The 21,653-nt window shown below is 55.2% G+C and overlaps 5 protein-coding genes across 5 annotated transcripts; 2 read left to right on the top strand and 3 right to left on the bottom strand.

Annotated features, from left to right (window-relative positions):
* Window positions 1-261: 261 nt before the first annotated feature.
* Window positions 262-2,232, bottom strand: M406DRAFT_330198 (uncharacterized protein; the record flags this gene model as incomplete). Its single annotated transcript, XM_040920491.1, has 1 exon — window positions 262-2,232. One exon carries the CDS (start codon window positions 2,230-2,232, stop codon window positions 262-264), a length of 1,971 nt encoding a protein of 656 aa, XP_040777334.1.
* A 2,537-nt stretch (window positions 2,233-4,769) lies between these two features.
* M406DRAFT_89178 (glycoside hydrolase family 15 /Carbohydrate-binding module family 20) lies at window positions 4,770-7,105 on the top strand. Its single transcript, XM_040926140.1, has 3 exons — window positions 4,770-5,316; window positions 5,410-5,557; window positions 5,640-7,105. Exons 1-3 carry the CDS (start codon window positions 4,851-4,853, stop codon window positions 6,955-6,957), a joined length of 1,932 nt encoding a protein of 643 aa, XP_040777333.1. The 5' UTR covers window positions 4,770-4,850; the 3' UTR covers window positions 6,958-7,105.
* An 833-nt stretch (window positions 7,106-7,938) lies between these two features.
* M406DRAFT_339610 (uncharacterized protein) lies at window positions 7,939-9,813 on the bottom strand (the record flags this gene model as incomplete). Its single annotated transcript, XM_040921463.1, has 2 exons — window positions 7,939-9,666; window positions 9,718-9,813. The coding sequence occupies 2 exons, from the start codon at window positions 9,811-9,813 to the stop codon at window positions 7,939-7,941; spliced, it is 1,824 nt and encodes a 607-aa protein (XP_040777332.1).
* Window positions 9,814-11,918: 2,105 nt separating this feature from the next.
* M406DRAFT_277264 (uncharacterized protein) lies at window positions 11,919-13,631 on the bottom strand. Its single transcript, XM_040918308.1, has one exon. The coding sequence runs from the start codon at window positions 13,151-13,153 to the stop codon at window positions 12,209-12,211; it is 945 nt and encodes a 314-aa protein (XP_040777331.1). The 5' UTR covers window positions 13,154-13,631; the 3' UTR covers window positions 11,919-12,208.
* A 5,317-nt stretch (window positions 13,632-18,948) lies between these two features.
* On the top strand, window positions 18,949-21,152 carry M406DRAFT_256955 (Pkinase-domain-containing protein; the record flags this gene model as incomplete). The annotated part of the gene is made up of 2 exons (XM_040917136.1): window positions 18,949-20,664; window positions 20,784-21,152. The coding sequence occupies 2 exons, from the start codon at window positions 18,949-18,951 to the stop codon at window positions 21,150-21,152; spliced, it is 2,085 nt and encodes a 694-aa protein (XP_040777330.1).
* Between the last annotated feature and the right edge of the window lie 501 nt (window positions 21,153-21,653).

Genomic DNA, 21,653 nt, shown 5'->3' with positions numbered 1-21,653 from the left:
CAGTAGAAAAAGTTAGCATTTCACACCACATGGGGAATTTCCTCACCTGCCCAGCTAGAGCTAGACTCTCTCATCGTGTCAGCACAAGTATCTCGGTTGGACGGGAAAGTTGCACGAAGCAGGGTAGAACCACCTTTTTGATTTTTCTTTCTTTCTCTCTCTTTCTTCCCCCAACACAAGTCTATCGTACAGCCAACAATTCGATGTATCCTCCTTTTTCCATTATTTAATCTCTTTTTTCCCACATCTTCCAGCCAGCCTTTAAGCCAACCTGACGCCGGCCTCCTTCCGCTTCTTGGTCTGCTGCGCTGTGGCGTTCGACATGCCTGCCTCCTGGCTGGCGTCAAAGATGCTGGTGGCCATGCGGCGCTTTTCCTGCTCGACCTTGGACAGCTTCTTGTCAGTCTTGCCCTTGCCGCTCGTCTTGCCGTGGAACTGATGCGAAAGCTCCTTGAAAGCCTCCTTCTGGTTGAGGTGGCGACCCATGTCGTCCACATATTTGAGCTCCACGTTGAACTTATATTTCTTGAGGAGGTTAGCCCGGATGCTCGACAGCTTGAACTCGCGGTCTGCGTTCTGCTTGCGTGCATATTCCTCCCGGTCGCGCGCGCTGAGCCTGTCCAAAAATCCGCTGGTACGATCCCGCTCGCGCTGCCTCTTGGCGTCTTCGTCGACCTGGGCAATGAGTCGTGCCTGCTCGGCGAGGAAGAGCTCCCTCTGCCGAAAATGCTCATTCTTCTGAGCACCTTCGGTAGTGGCATCGATGATGTTGCGTTCTTTGAGTAGCGCAAGCGTCGCTCCCAGGCCCTGCGCGACATATTTTTCTTCCTCCACACCGGTTGTTGTGAGATCCTCTGGGGCCTCAGACAGGTCTCTCTCGGCAGATTCCCTCTTGATATGTGGTGCGTTCTCCATCTCCTCATCCGACAACTCATCGTCCATTGCCGTGACCGGTTCCCTCGATTTCGACTTCTTCCGCGGCCGCACATCCTCATCCAGCTCAGGCTTGTTGATGGCGCTCAGGAATTCGGTCGTCTCGTCCACGACAAGTCCCCCCTGCTCGCCATCTTGGTCGGTGTCTTCGGCGTCCTGCTCTGCTTCTGCTTTGAGTTGCTTTGCGATGTCTTGTGGCCGCATCCGCTTCTGCTTCTTGAGCGCCTGCCTCCTCTGTAAAGCCAGGGAGTTCTGTAGATCATCGTCATCCACGAATGCGTCGTCTGTGACTTTCCGCTTTTTGGCTCTGGGCAAGTCAATGTCCATCACGTCATCACCGGTTGCCGTCTGGTCTGCTGAGAACATGGCATCCTCGTCATCCCGCTGGCGAGTGGACTTTGCCTTCTTCTTCTTCTTCGGCTTCTTGACCTTGATCTCCGAGACATCGAGGTAGTCTGAGACGGGCGCATCCTTCATGATGTCAACATCCAAGTTCTGAATCGTCTTCTTTTCTCCCCTCCCGGCAGCAGGGCCCTCTAATATATCGGCGAGATCCCCGATTGTGCCAGACGTGTCCAGAGTGAATGCCTTTTTCTTCTTGCCGCTGATCTCTTCATCGTACTGGGCCAGAATGCTGCGCTCACCCGTCTCATCGATGTCGTTGGGGTCATAGACGGGCCGCTTCTTCTTGAGGTCTAGCTTCTCGTTGAGCTTTTCTTGCTCCCGCAGGTTCAGGTTCTCGAGCTCGTCCCCTTCGTCCTCGTTATCCAGTACGGTGTTGTCTTTCAGCGTGAGGATCTGGTCGTCGCCGTCGAGGAAGGTCGTCATGTCGTGCCCCACCTTGACGCCGGCCAGGTCTTTGGAAGAGTACTCGGCAGCCAGGGCAGCAGCCTTCGCAGCGGCTTCAGCCTCCTCATCCTGCCTCCTCGCCTCGGCAATCTTCTTCTGCTTCTTCTTCATGCTCTTGAGCCACGCTTTGGCGTCGCCATCACCCTCGTCATCCAGATCGCCGAGCCCCTGCCCCTTCAGCGTCGCAAAGCGCTGTGCCTTCTCGCGCTCCTTCTTGATGGCGGCAAGGCGTGCCTCCCGCTCCCTTTTTGTCTTTTCCGCTTCGAGGACCCTCCGGTAGTTGTCGCCGGCTGCAGCCTCACGCGTCTCGATGGTACTTGCGGGCTCCTCGTCGTCGACTTTGGGTGCGTCTTTGGATGGCACCGATGGGGTGGCATTTGGTACGGGCAAGGGCTTCAGGCCCATGGCCTTGCGCACCTTGTTCAGCTCCTCGATTGTATTCGCATCCATCTTGATAGGTAGGCTTCTCTCTCTGAGCGCTGAAAAAGAAGATGATGGAAAAGAGGGGAGGAGAGTAGTGGCGGTGATGGTGGTGACGATGACAGTCGAGGTCGTGATTGTGACGAAAGATGCGCTTGCCGATGGACGCGAAGTTTGGGAACGTGCCGCCGAGGATTGGTTAGGGTGAAGTGGACTTTGATCATATTGATTACGTAATACATACTATTGTATATATAATAGTACTGTCAGCGATATTATATTCATTATTTGGAAGTGGCTCCGTAGTAAAGCAGTGCGCATCTGCTATTGATTATCTTTTCTTGCCTTTTTCCTGCTCTTCATTCCTCTCACGAGATGCTCACTCTCCTTTCTCTCTCTCTCTCTCTCTCTCTCTCTCTCTCTCTCTCTCTCTCTCTCTCTCTCTCTCTCTCTCTCTCTCTACTTCCTCTTCCTCTTCTTCTCTTTCAACCATGATCTCCGATCTATGCCTAGCGGTCCCCTGTCTGCTTCAGTGAATTTGAAGTTGATTACTGCGACAATTCAGTTAGAAAGTTCGTCGAGATTGCTGACCGATGAGGCCGGGGTGAATCATGACCTTTGCTACAAATCATATGCCAACAGATATCACACGCTCTCAAGGTAGATCCTGTTGATTGTATACAAACTGCTGGGAGGCGAGGCTCTAGAGAATAGAAGCATAACGATGTCATGCGCTGATCATGCCATCATCACCATCATCATGACCTCGGGTCGATCCATATGAGGCGAAGCATGCAGTCTTCGGACTTGGCGACAACCTCCCCTCGTCCAGGACAAGAGCACCTCCTCCATTCATGCACCAGAAACAAGATACTCGGTCTTGAGCACGCACCTGTCTAGAAACGTGCTGCGCAACCTGGAGCTATTTCCCCTTCTTGTTCCAGTGTGATGCTATCACGGCGTCGACTCGGCCCTTCTTCGTGGCCTACGACGTGCAGATTCTCATTTCGGAACAGCCTTTTTTTTCTGGGCAACATCTCCCGTGATTACCGAACGTTGTTGTCCTGCTGTCCAGCAAGTCAAGCATAATTTTGTGGCGCAAGCCAAGGGGGGAGGAGTGGATGCTCGTCCAGGGCGTGCACGCATGTGCATAGACAGACAGACAGACAGACGAACATACAGACTGGACTCCGTCCTCCCGCGTCTCCCACCTGTGTGGCGTCCTCGAAAGGAAGCTATTGACGAACCTGAATACCACGGCTCCTCCCGGGAACTAGTCCTTTTTCTCTATCCCAAAGATTGACCGACATGTAGCCGGGTCCGATGTGTGTCCGCCATTGGGTAAGCCGACCTGGGTTTGACAGGCCAGGTATTACCTTGCTGTCGACCGGAGATTGTGGTCTCGGTTCTTTCCCAGATAATCTTCCCCACGATCTCTCCAGGAGGGGGGTAGGGGCGGTGGTGGTTTTTTGTTTCTTGTCACGGGACCCTCTACAAGCACTACTGCGTCTTCGGAGCTCTCTTTTTCGAATCTAGGCGCAGCTCTCCAGTACCAGGCACTGCTACTGCTCCTGCTACTGCATCTTGACGTACAGGAGTGTGTGATGAAGGGCCGATTTCAGCAGCGGGACAAGTATACCGCAGGGCCGTGACCAGAGGACGGGGGAGGGAGGGTTGCGTTGCCACGGGCCGCAGCGCAAGTGTGTCTGACCTCGAGAGCACGTTCTGTATACCCAAGCTGTCTCCACGTCTGGGCCACATCACATGTCTTCGCCGCCGTCATTGTACATTCCGTTCACCTTCCCTCGCCCCTCCATCATCGCACATGGGACAACACACTTACACAGTCGGGCTGTTCGAGGTTGTGGTTTATTTCTCTTGGATTTTGTTCTTTTCTTCTTCTTCTCTTCTCCTCACTCGCCCTTTTTTTTTTTCTTCTTTTTTTTCCTTTCAATTTTTTTTCATGTGGTTGAGAGGGTGGGGTTTTCGGCTTGGCTGTCCAACATTCTGTGCTACCGCCTCCTCTCTCACCCCCGGGACAACCCCACAAAACGGCCGAACAAAGCTGGGGGGAAGAATGGAGCTTGGATCACATGCTGCTAACTTTACCTTAAAACTTTACCTGACCAACTGGCTGTCACGTCTCTCTCCTTCCCGCTTCAGTCTAGGATTTGATTCGTCCCCACTCACGACGATCACTGGTCATGGGAGAAGAGGGGGTGGGAAACAATGCATGGATGATGTCTTTCTTTTTCTTTTTCCCTCTCTCTCGGACGCAGGTACCTCTGCTGGAAACCCTGCTTTTCCTGCGTGTGTCCTCACCTGCTTCGGGAGATCTAAGGTACCATTCCGGCTTCATATCGGCGCTTCTAGATTTTTGGGTGCACACCTGCATCGTGGGGGAACACAAACGTAAAAATACACCTACAGGAGCCTGATCACGAGCGACTCATTCACCTGTGCTTGGACTGGGGGGGCGCCAGAGTCAGGACCAGCACCAGGGATAGATAAATCATCACGCCCGCTCCTCCCCAAGGTCCATCGTCATGTCTTCATCGGCACCGCCAGCACTACCAACCAACCTGAGCACTATCCCTGCTTCAGTCCCTCCTGTGCAAGGTGCCCCAGCAGCCTCCGATCAGCCCATCATGTCTGGTCTCTCTTCTCTCTTCTTTCTGGGCGCCTACGCCTTCCAGTCGGTCCTCGGCCGTCCAGATGCCAGCCGGGTCCATGGTGACATCGCCAAGCGCTCGGTTGACACCTTCATCGCCACCGAGAGCCCGATCGCTGTGAGCCGTATACTCTGCAACATCGGCTCCACGGGATGCTACGCGGCGGGCGTGGACTCGGGTGTCGTCATTGCCAGCCCTGACAAGACCAACCCGGACTATTTTTACACGTGGACCAGAGATTCGGCACTGACCTTCAAGGAGATCATCGACCTCTTCTCGGATGACTACAACACCACCCTGCAGACCGAGATCGAGAACTACACTGGTGCGCAGGCCCAGCTTCAGGGCGTGTCGAACCCCTCGGGTGACCTCACGGATGGTGGTCTTGGCCTGGGCGAGCCCAAGTTCAATGTTGATCTTACTGCCTTTACAGGCTCTTGGGGTGCGTTTGGACCTTTCTCTTTTGCTCAAGGATGTCTTGTTGCTGCTGTGCTTTGTAGCTAACATCTTCCTCCTCTTCTTCTTCTTCTTCCAGGGAGACCCCAGAGAGACGGTCCTGCTCTTCGGTCCATCGCTCTGATCAGCTACTCCAACTGGCTGATCGACAATGGTTACGAGTCCACAGTGACCAGCATCCTGTGGCCTATTATTGAGAATGACCTGAACTATGTCTCTGAGTACTGGTGAGTCACGCTGCAAAGTATTTGTTTTTTTTTTTTTTTTTATCTTCCGGCTGCAAACCTATACTAAGGAAAACAACAAAAGGAACCAAACTGGATACGACCTCTGGGAGGAAATCGACGGCAGCTCCTTTTTCACCCTTGCGAACCAACATCGTTCGCTCGTCGAGGGTGCCACGCTTGCCTCGTACCTGGGCAAGTCGTCCACTGCCTACACCAACGTTGCCCCTCAGGTCCTCTGCTTCCTCCAGAGCTTCTGGTCGTCGTCGAGCGGCTACATCCTCGCCAACATCAACGTCAACGATGGACGCACCGGCAAGGACGCCAACACCCTGCTCGCGTCCATCTCCACGTTTGACCCGGCCGCGGGCTGTGACGAGGCCACCTTCCAGCCCTGCAGCGACAAGGCCCTGGCCAACCACAAGGTCGTCACAGACTCGTTCCGCACCGTGTACAGCATCAACTCGGGCATCGCAGAGGGCACTGCCGTTTCTGTAGGCCGGTACCCCGAGGACGTCTACCAGAACGGAAACCCGTGGTACCTGTGCACTCTCGCCGCGGCGGAGCTGCTGTACGACTCGTTGATCGTGTGGAAGAACCAGGGCTACATCCAGGTCACGTCGACCTCGCTGGCCTTCTTCAAGGACCTGGACTCCTCCATCACCGCCGGCACCTACGAGGACAGCTCGAGCACCTACACCACCCTGTACGACGCCGTCCAGGCCTACGCCGACGGCTACTTCAACATCGTCGCCACCTACGCCGCCCCCAACGGCTCCCTCTCGGAACAGTTCGACAAGGCCACCGGCGAGCCGCTGTCCGCCTACGACCTGACCTGGTCCTACGCCGCCTTCCTCTCGGCCGCCAGCCGCCGCGCCGGCATCAGCCCTCCCTCCTGGGTCGGCAACGGCAACGCCGTCCCGGGCACCTGCGCCGCCACCTCCGTGGTCGGGTCCTACTCGTCCGCCACCGCCACCTCCTTCCCGGCCTCCCAGACACCCCAGTCGGGCTACACCACCACCGCCACCGCCGTGCCCGTGACCTCGTCCTCGACCACCGCCGCCACGGGGACCGCAACGACAACAGGAACGTCCTGCCCCTCCACCATCGCCGTGACCTTCAACGAGGTGGTCACCACCACCTACGGCGAGACCATCAAGATCTCGGGCGACATCGCCGCCCTCGGCACCTGGGACACGAGCGACGCCGTCGCCCTCAACGCCGACGCGTACACCTCGAGCGACCCGCTGTGGTCCGTCACCATCGACCTCGCCTCCGACCAGGTCATCGAGTACAAGTTCATCAACGTGGGCACCGACGGGTCCGTGACATGGGAGGCCGACCCTAACCACACCGTCACCCTTGCGTGCACCGCAACGACCATCTCCAACACGTGGCAGTGAAAATCTTGGAAATGTTTGTTTGAACGGGTCGGAGGATAAAGGAGAGAGACGGGCCATGGATGGTGTCTTGTATGTATAAGCTAGGGTTGGTGAGACACCATAAGCATACTTTGCATATATATAATTATACATATACACAGTCACACACATATATATATATACACTCGGAGTTTTTTTTGATCATGCAAGGTTGGGTAGCCAGGAAGGCATACTCTAGTCAGCACAGTATAACACAGCACAGCATTGTAGATAAATAGAAATACCCCATATCTATTTCTGTCTTCTTCTTTACTCTAGGAGAAGACAATGAATGTCTCTTGCGTGTGACATGACCGATGGTGGCGGCAGAACACCACCAATCTTTTGTTTCGCTTTCGAAAAAATGTATCAGGCACACCTACACCACAACTTCTGCAGAGGTTATAAAACACATCAAATTCCTGACGGGTATCCTAGGTATAATACGTCGAAATGAAGAAAAAAAAAAAAAGGTAAGTCGTCAAAACAGCAGACAGTAGGTTCGTGTGCCTCGCATGGTATAATCGTGAATAGCAGCAAGAAGAGAAAAGGCCACGAAAAAGAAGAGGAGGATGTTGGGGGGGGGGGGGGGGGAATAGCAGGAGAATCAGACGAGAAGGAAAAAAGCCTCGTCGAAGAAAGGAAAAGGACAAGTCCAAGATGCTCATCTGCACCAGCGATGCCGATCTCTTGTCCCATCCCTTTCCATCCAAATGCCCCCTCATCCCTCCCCTTTCCTCCTCCACTTTCCTTCTTTCTCTCTTGCCCTCTCTCTTCCTCTCATCCTCGCCCATATGCAGAAATATCATCATCGGTATCCTTTACTTTCGTAGTCATCATCATTATAAACCGCTCTTTTTCCAAACAAAACACACAAAAACCTCCTATTCATCATCATCATCATCATCACCACCATCACCACCACCCGCCTTTGTCTTCCTTTTTGTCTCCCCCATACATATTTCAATCCCATGGCAGATCCCGATCTCCCACGCGCGTGCACGTCAAATACCCAATCGCCTCCGCCGCCCGGCTCCCGCCCGTCAGGTCCAGCTCGAGCCCCGTCCCCATGAGCGGCCTGACGACCTCGCGCGCGAGCGCCTTCAGCTCGTCGACCCTCTTCTCGAACCGCCGCAGGTTGTCGCGGCTGTACATGTCGGGCGTCAGCTTGAGGAACCGCTTGCACTCGTCGTGGCTCAGGAACCCGGCGCCTGTGGGATGGCCTAGTGTCCTGTAGGTCCTGCCCAGTGACGATAGTGGCGGGATGACGGGGATGGGGGAGATTCCCGTGTTGGTGTTGGAGGAGGTGGGCACAAGTGCTGTGGAGTTGGCCGTGTTTGTCCTGTGTCGGCCCGTGTTGGCCGAATTATGGCCACCTCCGCCTCCGCCTCCGCCTCCTCCTCCACCACCACCACCACCTCCTCCTCCTCCACCTCCTCTTGAGCCGGGTTGGGGTGGGGCGGGCGCAGGCGTGGTGTTGTCGGCCAGCCACTGTCGGAACAGGCTGACGGCAAGCCAGTCGAGGTAGCCAGTAGCAGGGGTGACGCGCTCGCCGGAGCGGGTGGTGAGGTTCAGGCGGAACAGTCGACCCTCGACGCGGGCGACCGTCTCCTCGAGCTCATCGACCTTGTCCTCGATGATGTCGATGACGGCCTCGGGCATGGTGTTGCGCAGGCTCCGCTCACCGGCGGGCCACTGGCCGACGACGTGGATCAGGGCCTCCTGGAAGATGATGCGGCTGCGGGCGAGGTAGCCCAGGCGCAGGTAGCTGATGGGATACTTTGCGATCTGCTTCCACAGGCGGCTCTGGAACTGCAGCAGGTGGTGGTCGACACGAGGCCCCACGACGGTCAGGGCGTCGTACTGGTCGGCCAGGGTCAGGAGGGACTTGCACTGCACGTAGGCGTCGGCGATGTTGATCCCGTCCAGGACAGGTGGGTGGTTGTACATGATGCGGAAGAGGTTGTCGTAGTCGCGCAGGATGTCCTGCTCGTCCTGCGTTGGTGGGGGTAGGTCGGCGGCCGTTGTGGTGGGCGGCAGCGGCGGGTAGCTGTACCCTGCCTGGCCGCCGGTGGGCGAGGTGAGAGATAGGTTGGCCACAGAGCGGAAGTAGTCGCGCGATGACGAGTGCGAGTGGCCGTGTTGTTTCCTGCCTCCACCGTTGGAGGAGACGCTGCTGCCCGTGGCCGAGCCGAAGATGGATGTTGGGCTCGTCAAGGAGCTGGCCGCCGCCAAGGTACGGTCTCCGCCACCGCTCTCCTCCTTCTGCACCAGCATCGGTATGTCGTCCCCGCCAGCGCCACAGTCCAGCTCGTACCGCCACCTTTTCCTCGGCGGGCCACCCACCCTGGTGAGCGCGCCGCCTGTGTTGTTGGTCGACCCGGCAAGGCCGTCCTCGCCTATCCTCGCCAGCTCGCTCCCCGTCGTCGAGGCCGAGGGCGAGGAAACGACAGCAGCAGGAGCAGGCAGCTCCTTGGCGCGGCTCCAGACCTCGCTGGTGCTGGCCTCGAAGAAGCCGCTGCACCGGGTCAGGGTGTGGCGGTGCAGCAGGTAGCGGTTCTCATGGCCGCTGGGGACCTTGACGATGATCTCGACGTCGCCCGAGTGGCTAAACCAGGGGAACTCGTTTTGTGGGACATAGGCGCTGGGGCCGCCAGCGTAGGAGCGGTTGTAGTGGCGGCGGTCGTGGTGCTCGCGCCGGGACGAGAGACGGTGGCGGCCCGTGGTAGAGGCCGTGCCGACGACGGATTTGGCGGCGCTGCGGAGGTTGAGGAGGGTCGTCGAGCCGGAGGAGGCGCCCGAGCCCGAGAGCGACGAGTGGTCAGGCTGGGAGACCATGGTTGCTGCTGCTGCTGCTGCTGCTGCTGCTGCTGCTGCTGGGCTCGACGTTCGATTGTGGGCTTCGAACCACTTTTTTTTTTTTTTAACGGCCTGCTGAAAACAGGCTTAAATGGCCTGGGGTGACCAGGTTTGTGTTTGGTTGGCCGTATAGTCTTGGTAAAATGCGGCTCTGAGAACGACTCGGACTCGAATTTGGCTTTGGATCCAAGTAGATAGGCAGGTCTAGGTTGAGTGAGGGAGGAAGGTGAGTAATTTGTGAGGTTGTAACGTGTTGAGTTGATCGTTTCGGCTCGGTCCAAGATTGACGTCGATTATCTCGTGTGGCTGGGGAACCCGCCCGCAGAAAGTCGCAACCGAGAAAGTACTAGCAATCTGCCTGCAGAGAAACAAGAGAGGGGGAGACGGGTTAGAACGAGCAGAAAAAGATCAGACGACATCAGACCCAAGACAAAAAATTCGGGATTCAAGATCCACCCAACTAAAGTAGGAGTAGGGGATGCGATCATAGGAATAAATAAAAAAAATGAAATTGGGAGTTGAGAGACAAGACAGAGAGGGTCAGAGAGGGAAGGAGATGATAATGTATGGCAAGATCTCTGCCATATTCTTCTTCTCTTCTTTCTTCTTTTTTTGGTCCTGGGCGCAAGTGGAAAACATGTATTGCAACCAAAACAAAAACCAGTATCGAGAATAGGAAAACAGAAGAAAGAAAGAAGAAGAAGAAAAGAAAAAGCAGGTCGATTCGAATAACACACGAACAAACAAGAACACGAAGGAAATAATGGTATTATTGACTAACCCTGCCGGGAAGACTACTTACACAGCCCACACAATTCACGGATGTATTGGGGACGATCACCGCAAGCTCGTTTGGGATGATGAGAGGATGGAGGAGGAGGGGAAAGGTCGAGGGTGCCAGTCGAACCACGAATACCTGCGTCTGGTCGATGCTGAGTGGATGGGCTCACAGGGGAGCGGGCGAGGGCGAGGGCGAGGGCAGTGCCCTTTGTTTTGCCACCAAGCTCTCCAGGGGCGGCTGACAATCTCGAATGGGAGTTCGACGGCTTTTATCGGGGATATATCTTTGGGGAATGAGAATGGAAATGTGAGTAGGATCTGCGAGTCCATTCATGGGGAAAACAAAATCAAGCAGGTAAGGGAAGAGAAAATAATTAAGAGAATATTTTCAGAAATAGGAAAACAAGAAAAGAGAGGGAAACAGAAAGAAAGAGAGAGAGAGAGAGGATGAGAGAGATGGAGATGCAAGGGCGAAGAGAAAGAGAGAGATGGGGGCAACGAGGAGTAAGTACCAAAAGAAAAAGAAAAGAAACAATCATCCAAGACTCAAGCAATCCTTGAATATCATCATCTACTACGCGCCGTATTCATCCAAGTCCTGTCCTCCTCCCTCACCTCCTGATTCCGCATTAGAACGATGGATATCTTTTCTTTCCCCCCCCCCCCCTTTCTCGTGTCCTCTCATCGCGTATCATCCGCCTCTCTCCCTTCCCCTCTGAAGGGACCGAGGACCCTCCCTCCTGCAGCTTCGGCTCGTGCATTGCGGTCCAGACAATTCCCTACTATTGGGACGGACTGGATGGACATCCCATGCACACACACACAGACATCGGCCCTGTTTTGTAAGCAGGGGGGTGTGTGGTGCAAGAAAACGCAAATTTGTATGCATATTTTTTTTGTTTGCATGCAACCTTCGCCGCTGAGGGTCCCCGTCCAGGGCATACCTCTCATCGCTCCCGCGGCAGAAACACTTTCAGCCTATCAACGGGCCCGGACTGGCCAGGTTGAAAACCAGCCCAGCAATCCCCACGAGGCCCCACGACTCCGTCCCCCCCCTTCTCCCCGACTTGACACTACGACTATTTATGCTAGACAAGTGGTGCTGGTTCTCGATGGCCTCTTTGATTTGCTTGAACTTCCCACGGCTATTCTCCACACTTATCCACTCATTTGGGCAGACGCAGACCCTTCATCTTCTAGAAATCTACACATGATGCACGCACTTGAGAATCATGAAACGAGTTTGACATACTTCTAGGTCCGCGCTTGCGAGAGTGCGCTCTTAGTTTTTTTTTTCATTTGGGCGTCGTAGATAAAGTCCTTTGTGTGTATGTGCAGCTAATAGTACATGGCTAGGAATAGCAAAAAGAAAAGGGGAAAAATGATTTCCGTTGCAGAAACGCCCCTTTAGATCGCCAATTACCTTTTATGGCCCCGGATGTCGCGTGGAGGTTAAATCACCTCAAAAATCCCGAAAATATATCACTACGCCAGCGCCGTCAATGGCGCAACCCAGGCCTTGCAAGGTCACAACCAGAACACAGATCGAAAAAAAGCTTTCTCTCTTCAACACCAATTTCAGTAATGCAGTCATTCAGCTCATGTCCACGTCCATGTCGGGAACGGTGGTTGTCGATGCGAGGGGGGTGGCGTCCACGGCAGAAGCGCGGGGGGACGTAGCAGCAGCCATACTCTGGCCGTCGAAGACGGGCGGCGATGTTTTGAGGTTTTGGAGAGCGCAGTAGGCATTGCGGCTGACGAGACGACCCTCGCGCAGGTTATCGGCGAAGAGGAAAAAGCCTTCCCGCCCCTCAACAAGATATGCGTTGAGTCCCTTGCTCTGCAGTCGGATTTTGGCGTCGGTGACGGGGAAGTGGTTCTCGATATACCGCTGCCAGCCACGAGCGGCTGCTTGGATGTGCTCGTCCGTGCTGAGCTGTGCCCATCCGATGCCGAGGTGCATTGTGAACTCGTCAACCACAGGTTGGGAGGGAGCCTCGGGAGAGTTGTCGCGACCCGGGCTGCCTTTGTTGGACTGGGCAGCTTGGACAGGCGCAGGCGTATCGCTTGTCATGGTGAGGCGCTGCGACTTGTGGCTCCGCAGGGACGGTCGCTCCTGAGAGAGCTTCTCCTGCTCGGCAATGGCCTCCTCGAGCTTGCGGCCGTGCTCATGAGCCGCCTTGTCCTCGACCCATGTACCGGACTGGCTGGTGGCGTCGACGACGTAGCCAGTCTTCTTTTTGATGAGGATCATCCCAGGGCCGTATTCCCACTCGTCTTCGGCTTCTTCGACTTTGGGAGCTGGGACGACCTTCTCTGGCTCGTCGAGGTTGGGTGCTGCCTCGTCCCTAGACCGCTTCCTGCCGGCGAATGTGGCGTTGGAATGCAGTATCGGACGGCTGGTGCATGCGACTGAATGGCCAAAGGACTGAGACGAGTGTGAGAAGATAGGCCTGTCGAACGGTGACTGATGGGCGACCTGAGGCTGGATGCCCAAGACAGGCGAGGCGGTGGTGTAGCTGCTATCAAAGCACGCCATTGTGATCTGTGAGTACTGCAGGTGAGATGACCAAACTACAGAAGTTTGCTAGAGATGCTGGATCAGTCGCGAACAAGGTACTATGCCCTGTAGTGAGAAAGCCGGTAATTAACCAATTGGCGCCGCAGGTGTATTGTTGGATGCGGCGGCGACGACGTTGACGGCGGAAGCGGGTTGGAGGACGCGTAGGTAGGTTGGCCGGCGAGGCTGTACGCGTAGACAGTAGAGAAGAGAGAGAAAGTAGTGAAGCAGGTAACAGCCCTTTCAAGAGGACAAGCCTGGAGAAGAAGAGTCGTTGACGATGGCAACGAAGGCCAACAGGTCAACGCAGTGCGGGAAGATGGGAAGAGAAGAGGTAAGGAGGTGGGAAGGGCAGGTACTATCCGTAGTACCAAGAGTAAACCAGGTGAAGATGTGGTGTAAGGCTAGGACGTATGGGACAGAAGTGAGAAAAGAAAAGGTGAAGAGGAGGAACGATGTGAAGGGGGAGGGCAGAAGATATGAGAAGGTTGGGTGGGTGGGTGGGAGGGAGAAGGAAAGAGAAGAGAGGAAAAAGAGCTGGGGATTGGAAAGCCCGAAGCAAACGAGTTCGGAAAAGGAAGTGCAAGAGGAGAGCAGCAGCAGGCGCATGTGCAGAACGATGCGGGTTGCGATTGTCGCTGTGGTGCGGCGCTCCTACTGTTCCCAGGTTGACCTACCCATGCTCAGCTCGCCCGTTCTCTCTCTCCTCACAGTGTACCATAGTAGCCCGCCTCATGTAGTACCAGACCAGAGTACGTACCATCGTGCCATAGTACTATGCAGTAGGTACATCGTCGCAGCAGCAGGAGCGAACCTACAGGGGGGGCTGCTCTGGTACCATAGAACTCTACGTCCCCGTCTTAAAAGGCTGACTGCGCAGAGCGCCGAGCCTTCCCAAAATGGCTAGCGCTATCTAGCTTACGTACAGGGGTTTGCCTGCTCGCTCTCAAGATCCGTGCGTTTGATTCGTTCATCTGATGGGGTCCCCCCAGAATCTCAGCTCTTCCTGGTCTAGCGCTGTCTCACAGGTCTCCTCGACAATGTTGCCGGTGGCAGACCCGACTTGCTACACGGTACCGGGTACGTACCGCAAGGTGTGCAGACAAGAGTATGGCGCAAGGCAGGTGGAGTCAATAACAGAGCCTTTTGGAGGCGTTCCATTCCAGGCCTAGTCAACCTTTTTACACCTGGTTCCGCTTTTTCAGGATTTTTCCTCTTCCAGTTCCGATGGGAAGCCTCGCCTCGCCTCACCATGGATCAGGGATGTTTCTCCCGACCCAGCCACAGTGCTGCGACTATTGCACGGTTGGAACTGAGCAGGTGAGCACAAAGCGGCATTGTCGGCCAACTTTTGGCCGTTGGTCAGCGGCCTTAGGCATGACTTTTGATGGCACACCCCTAGCCGTCGATACAATGATAAAAGGTCATACTGCAGCCTGCTTAACAGCGCCAATTTCAGCGGGTGCCATTTGCATCCACACCGGCCTTGTCGTTATCTGCTGCTGCCGGAGTCTCCAGGCCTTATTGCTTGGCGATTCAGGATTTCGCCGCTGACTGATCGTCCACGTTACAGGGTCGAGTGCCTTGGTCTGCTGAGGAGATTGTCCGTCGCCTACTGCAAAGCAGTGTCTCTGTCCACCACGCAGGGCGTACCAGGGCCTTCGCTTGGCTGTCAGCATCACAATGACTCGGCAACTCCTTGATTCGCCAGCCGGACGGCTGTCATCATTGTAGCGGTGAGTTTGGTCCAAACGTATACACGTCTCCGCGCTCTGCTTTTGATAGCACGGACGAGGTGAAATGGGTGCCTGGGGCAGAGTGATTAATTGCTTGTTCGTCTGATGCGTTTGGCATTCTCAATCTCTCAGACCTCCTTTGCTTGGGTTCGCCCTCCTTGACTAAGTCTTCTTCCACAGGCCTGTATGAAAAATTTCTCCTAAAAAAAAAACAAACAAAAAAACCACACAACAATTTGGACACTCGATTACCTCTTGTGGCGATATTCGTATAGCCCTTGTCTTTCCTGTGCCGCCATGCAACGGCCCTCTTGTGACTTCCGCGCTGCAGCCATTGAGAGAGACATTCTTTCCTTCAAACAGCCTGTCTGGGTATGCTCAGTCTGGCGAACCTGGTTCCCTAGCCTGTGATGCCTCATCAAACAGGGTGACATCGTCATTATTTTCCCACCCACCATATAGACCCTCGAACCCTGACGTCCTCATGCCGAGGGGACTCGGGCCTCTGCGTTGATGTATCCTCCGAGCCGTGACAGGAGTGCGGCCGGGTGTCTGGGCACTTCTAAATCTGCTCACTGGAGCTGTGTACGAGGCTGAGAGCCTGCTCTGGTGCCGAGCCTCTGGGAGTTGCTCGGGAGTCTGAGGCTGACGGGTCGGTGAGGCCAGATCGTCATACACCCGGACCCGGCGGCCAGGTATCGCGAAAGTTCGAGCCAGCGATGTCGGACGTCCCGGTGTAGCCCGACTTGGCAAAGGGCTCTCTCTCGGCGGGGGACTGTCATGAGAGGACGAGGGTGATCGATGACCGAGAACGGGGCACAGCTGCAAGAAGCGACCAGCTCCTCTTGAAGCTCTACGGGGACTCGAAGGGGGCTGGAACGGACAGACGATCAGCCTCGCCTTCGCCATGTGGTCTGCATAACCTGCGCAGCTTACCGATGTTCCCGGTTCTTCATCATGCTGCGTATCGTCTGGCGAGTGGCACGAGGATGACTGGCGTCGGCGGTGCTCCAATGTTGAAGGTGCAGCCTCACCAGCCAAAGAAGGCCGGGCGTGGATTGGCTGGAGCTCCGTCAATCTCTCAGCCACTACCAAAGGGTTCCATGATAGCTTGCTACGCACCAGAGTGAATGAACTTCCTCCCGAGGCACGGCGTGGACTCTGCGAGTATGGCGGTGACAGAGAGGGTAGATGCTCTCCTGAACGAGGTATATCAGCTGTCTCCAACCCGTGTGTCATTATCTGCACAGGTTCCTCAGTCCTACTGCCAGTCAAAGCCTGTCTGGGCGACGTTGCGGAAGTGTTCTCTTCCTCTGGCTCCTCTAGCCGTAAAGACGTCTTATCCGCCACGCAAGTGTGTGGTCCGGTACTGTTTGAAGGACTTGGGAACAGTCGACGTCTGCGGGGCCGCATTGACAAGTATCGGCCGGATGAAGGGGTGTCTGGCGAGGTGATAGGTTGTGCATCAGATGCGGTGTGATCTGGGCCATGTTGCTGCTGCCCTACAAGAGCGAGCTCGTCCTCTCCAGCATAGCCAGCATGGTGGCCCGAAGAGTTGGGTTGAACGAGAGAGGGGAGCACCGGCTCAGCATATGTTGTGTTGGGTAACGAGGACTCCCTGTTTCGTGAGACGGTAAGTGCGCCCCTTGGCTCTGGAAACTCGGAATTAGGAGTGGCCTTCCGCTTCACTGTCTCTTCCGAGGTTGGATTTTCATTCCTCTGCAAATATCTGCGGTATCGTCGACGGTTTTCCAACTCCTTAACCTCTGACATGGTCAAGGATATGACTGTCAAATGGAGGCGTATCATAATGACTGGTAAGGACATGCAAATGATAGCTCGAGAGTCGGATATATTCAAGGTGATCCTGAATACCATCAGGAGGAAGGGCGGCCATGTGCAGCTCAGGCAGGATGCATGTGATGGAAACATGTAGGTGGTGGTGGTGGACGAGGAGGAGAGGAAGATGCAAAAGGCAGGTCTTGAAAGCTCCAGAGATCTGTCATATGTTTTCCAGACCATGGTAGCTTATGGCTGTGAGCCCAACACCCGTGGCAGGTGCGGATCATCAAGCCCATGAACATACACAGAGAGAAGCAGAGGAAGCAGCATCTTGCTAGCATTTTCTGGTATGCATGTCACTAGGGTTTGTATCTAAGGGTTGTATCATCCGTGACTACTCAAGTATGCAGTGCTCTCCCAGAGGTAATTCAAAGTACAGAGGTTTATTGTCATTGCATGAATCCACTAGATGTTGAGCCATCAAAGAATGCTGTACGATAATTAAATGTCTTTATAAATCAAAGTGAATGCAGAGAGTAGTTGAAATTAAGCCGAGGGTGAGAGGTGAAGGGGGGGGGGCCCACTGCATCCTAGGGCTCATAATATGATGGGTCTAGGTACTGTGGTGATAGGTAGGTACCTTGGCAGTGCCCAGGCCAGCACTTATGGTACAAAGAAACACCGCTCCAACCTTTGAACTGCATAGCGACACCAAGAAAGAAGAGTCAAAGTTCATATGGATGGGTTCCAGGTTGATGCTAGATTTTTTTTTAGTGTTAATGATGGTGTTTTGTTTTCTTTCCCTTTCTTACGAGTCGTACACTGTACGTGTGAATGTGTCATTGCATGTCAACCCGGGAGGCAAGAGAGGGAAATACTTGTCGCTACAGTAGTACACTGCAAATCAGCCGCTTTCTTTCGACCCTAGGGAGCTTTCATCAGACGGTACCAGGACGACCCCGTTTGGGCCTTTCTTCGTCACCGACCAGGGCCTAGGAACAGGAACACGAGCCACCTCATTACCTCTCAAATGTCCTGCACTTTTGATTCACATTCAGACAATCACAGCAACACGAACCAACCCATCTGCATCATCTGATTTGACCAACCCAGAAGCCCAGTTCCTGACTGTCCCAGATACCTATTGAAACAACAGCTTCCTCCTCTTCTTCCTGACCAGCAGCAGTCCAGTCCCCATCAGATATCCCTGCATTACTCGCGAATGGGGGAGGCCTGACCCTGACCAGAGAGACACGACACCATCAAACGATCTGCAGAGCGTCGTCGACCACCACCACCACCACCACTTAACCCCCTACACTAGCTGCCCTGCTTTCAATGTCAAGGCACTGCCCGTCGATCGAATATCATCCAGCCATCACCACTGCCTGCTGTGCCTGATGACCATTTTCTTCTATGGTATTCCTTCTCTCGACCACGATCCCACCACCTGTGGCTACGGTCGCGGCTGAGGAATTGAGGCCCTGACAAGTTTACGGGCACCCTTCCAGCACGGCCACGGGAACAGCGCAGCCCAGGTCCCGCTCCCCAAACCCCCAGACAACAGGTCCAAACGACGGAGCGCAGCTACACCTCCTCTTCCTCCTCTCCTTTTTTTTTTTTTTTTTTTTTTGGCCCTCGTCGTTCTCGGTCCAACAAAGCAAGGTCGACGGCCCATGAAGACGAGTCGCCACAGCTAATGCACCGGCACCGTTTCGAGTCCGGCTCTCCTTCGACTGACCACCGACCGATCCCCCCCATCCCGCTACCATGAATGGCGATATCAGCCTGTCCAAGGCCCTAGGCGGTCTGCGGATCGCCAACCTCTCTAACGACTCCCTCCCCGAGACCGACGCTCCAGGAGACGAGTCGTCTGTCGCCGACGTCGTCCCCGAAGCTGGATACTCCATTTCGCAAGTCCAAGACGACCCTCGCGATTCATCCTCGACCCCAACACCCCTCGCCCGAACCCCCTTACAACAAGACCACCCCGCCGAGCCCAGCAACAGCCATCCCCAGCACAACATCACCGACACCCAGTCCCCCTTTGACGCTGTTGGCCCCTCCAGCGCAGCCAACATCGCAGACTCTCTATTCGATCCAAGACTGCAGCGTCAGCACACCGCACCTCTAGCTCCCCCAACCGATGGCTCGGACCGACCACTGCGTACCTCACCGCGACCCCTGTCGGCGAACCTTTCGATCCCTCTATCCGCGTCGCAAGATGCAGAGGCCGGCCCGAGCATGTACCATCCCATGCTGCGGCCAGAGGCATCTCGATCTTCCAACTTCAGCGCCCCATCCAGAAGTAATTCCAGATCGGTGCGCGCCCCCTACGCAGGACCCGTTCCCCAGAGAGTTGCAAGCCAGAGGATCTATCACCCCGACGGCCGACGCGACCTGCCTCCAGGCTCTGCGCCTCCCAGGAAGAGCTCTAAGGGACAGGCAGGCGGCTTCACGAACATGCCCGGTGGCCCAATAGCTCCACCGACAAATAACAACAACTTTGGTCCTCATATGCCTCCGCCCGGCAATCGCGAGGAATGGCAGGAAAGAGGTGCTGCCGTGGGCGTGAGAAGGGAGGTAGACACCGAGGGGCGGACCGTGATCCGGTCGATCAAAAAAGGGGTCAAGGACTTCAAATTCGACCGAGTCCTCGGCGAGGGTTCCTACAGCACCGTGTTCCTGGCTACCGACCGTACTAATAATAAGGAGTACGCCGTCAAGGTGTTGGAGAAGAAACATATCATCAAGGAGAAGAAGATCAAATACGTCAACATCGAGAAGAACACCCTGAACCGCCTGACCGACCACCCGGGCATAGTCAGGCTCTACTACACCTTCCAAGACGAGACATCACTCTACTATGTTTTGGACCTGTGCAACGGGGGCGAGCTCCTGGGCGTCCTGAAGCGAACAGGCACCTTTGATGTGGAATGCACAAGGTTCTACGGCGCCCAGATCCTCGACGCGATCGAGTACATGCACGCTAGAGGTGTCATACATCGTGATCTCAAGCCCGAGAATGTGCTCCTGGACGACAACATGCATGTCAAGATTACGGATTTTGGCACTGCAAAGCTGCTGCCAGACCCGAGGGACCCAAAGCAGCCACCTGCTGACGATTCATCCGACGACGGACGGGCTGCTTCTTTTGTCGGCACGGCTGAGTACGTCAGCCCGGAGCTCCTGACGGATAAGAGCGCTGGTAAGGCCAGCGATATCTGGGCCTACGGCTGCATAGTATACCAGCTCCTGGCCGGCCGGCCACCTTTCAAGGCAGGGACCGAGTACCTGACCTTCCAGAAGATTGTGGCCCTGGAGTTCGACTTCCCCGCTGGGTTCCCACCTGCTGCCCGCGACCTCGTCGAGCGCTGTCTCGTCCTGGACCCTGCAAGACGCCTGACTGTGGAGCACATCAAGAACCACGAGTTCTTTGAGGGTCAGAAATTTGGCAAGATATTGTGGAAACAGAGAGCGCCTAGGCTCCGGCCCTACGTGCCTCCGGCACAGGAACCCCACATCATCCAGCTGAACGGCGCCTCCAGCTCCTCCCTGCCGTCATCTCGAGGGCTCGCGCCGTCGAGCAATGGCGCCGCCCGGCCCTCTCGCATCATCACCGAGCTGCCACCGCCAACGCAGCTGGACATCGAGTGGTCGCCGGTGCTGACCAGGACCAACGAGAGGATCCTGAAGCTTGGTGATCTGCTGGTCACCTCGTCACCGATACCCAACAGCCCGCACGGGAGGCAGGATCATGAGACGCACAAGAAGATTTCCAGAATCTTCGGAGGTAGTACCCTGAAGAAGAAGCAGAGGCTTGTCATGATCACCTCGAGTGGTCGCGTTGTGCTCGCTCCAGCGGGGGGCGGCGAGAAGAAGGCCAAGACCGAGATCTCTCTGCTCACTGCGGACTGCTCGTGGCGCACCCAAATCGACGTGAAGGGGCAGGTTGTTTGGTGTATCGACTCGGTAAGTCCCATCTGGACTCCTGTTTTCCTTTTTACCTTGGTTTTTTTTTTTTTTTTTTTTTTTTTTTTTTTTTCCACCGTGTCGGGGGGGTTCGGTCTTCTGACAAATTCATTCTCCAGAACGGTACACATTATCTGTTCGAGCCGCCAAAAAGCTCCTCATCACTGAGCGTCGATGCTGGTACCGCAGACGACTGGATCGAGGCCGTCGAGAAGGCCAAGGATCTTGCCGTCTCCCAGGATCTCATGGGTTCCTACAACAGTGACAACGGCTTCGGCGACATGTCTTCGTCCATGTCTCCCAGCCCGGCCAGCACTCTCTCGCGCGCGATGCAGTATCCAGAGGGAGGGTTCAGCGTCAATGATCGGTCCGGACGGCACCAGTTGAGCAAGAGCCAGGCCAGCCTGGACGACCCTCAGCAGACGAAGAAGAACCATCGTTTCAGCAAGCGACAGTCTAAGAACGGCCTGGGCACAGCAGCTTTCTGAGTCAACCCTCCTCATACATCTTACCTACATGCACACATCCATACATGATTATACAGCAACACGTCAACAAGGCATTTTTCAGCCCGTCCTTTGTCCATATGCGGAGGGTGGTCAGGCGAACGGAGATTCCTGTCCACTCTTTCCTAGCCCATTTTCTATGTGTTTTTCGGTCTTCATATCTTTTTTCACCCCTCTCTCGGCCTCTCTCCTTTGGCATTTTCCGGCGTTGGCAGGCGAGTTAGGAGTAGCCCTCAGTGCTCTGCTTTGGAAGCCAGGCGGGGGTTCTTTTTTCCCCTTCTTTTTTTCTTTCCGTCTTTTATTTTTCTTTGTCTCTTCACAGTGAAAAAAAGGCAAACATCATTCAGCATCGAGTCGGTCTTCTGTTGATCGCCTCCAAGTCAAAGGGCCATTCTATTGATCTAAGCAGCCCTACGGAGGTCAAGAAGGGACCGAGATTTCTTTTGTTTGGGAGGTCCAATTGGGCCTGGTTCAAGGCAATCG

This window comes from Cryphonectria parasitica (genome assembly GCF_011745365.1).
Source record: "Cryphonectria parasitica EP155 unplaced genomic scaffold M406scaffold_4, whole genome shotgun sequence".
NCBI classification, from domain to species: domain Eukaryota; kingdom Fungi; phylum Ascomycota; class Sordariomycetes; order Diaporthales; family Cryphonectriaceae; genus Cryphonectria; species Cryphonectria parasitica.
Note: the sequence above shows the minus strand (reverse complement) of the source record. Positions and strands in the feature narration are given on the sequence as shown.

Coding starts and splice junctions, on each gene's coding strand:
- M406DRAFT_89178 (XM_040926140.1), top strand. CDS start 4,851: ATGTCTGGTCTCTCTTCTCTCTTCTTTCTGGGCGCCTACGCCTTCCAG. Junction 5,317..5,409: donor TGCCTTTACAGGCTCTTGGG/GTGCGTTTGGAC, acceptor TTCTTCTTCCAG/GGAGACCCCAGAGAGACGGT. Junction 5,558..5,639: donor AACTATGTCTCTGAGTACTG/GTGAGTCACGCT, acceptor AAACAACAAAAG/GAACCAAACTGGATACGACC.
- M406DRAFT_277264 (XM_040918308.1), bottom strand. CDS start 13,153: ATGGCGTGCTTTGATAGCAGCTACACCACCGCCTCGCCTGTCTTGGGC.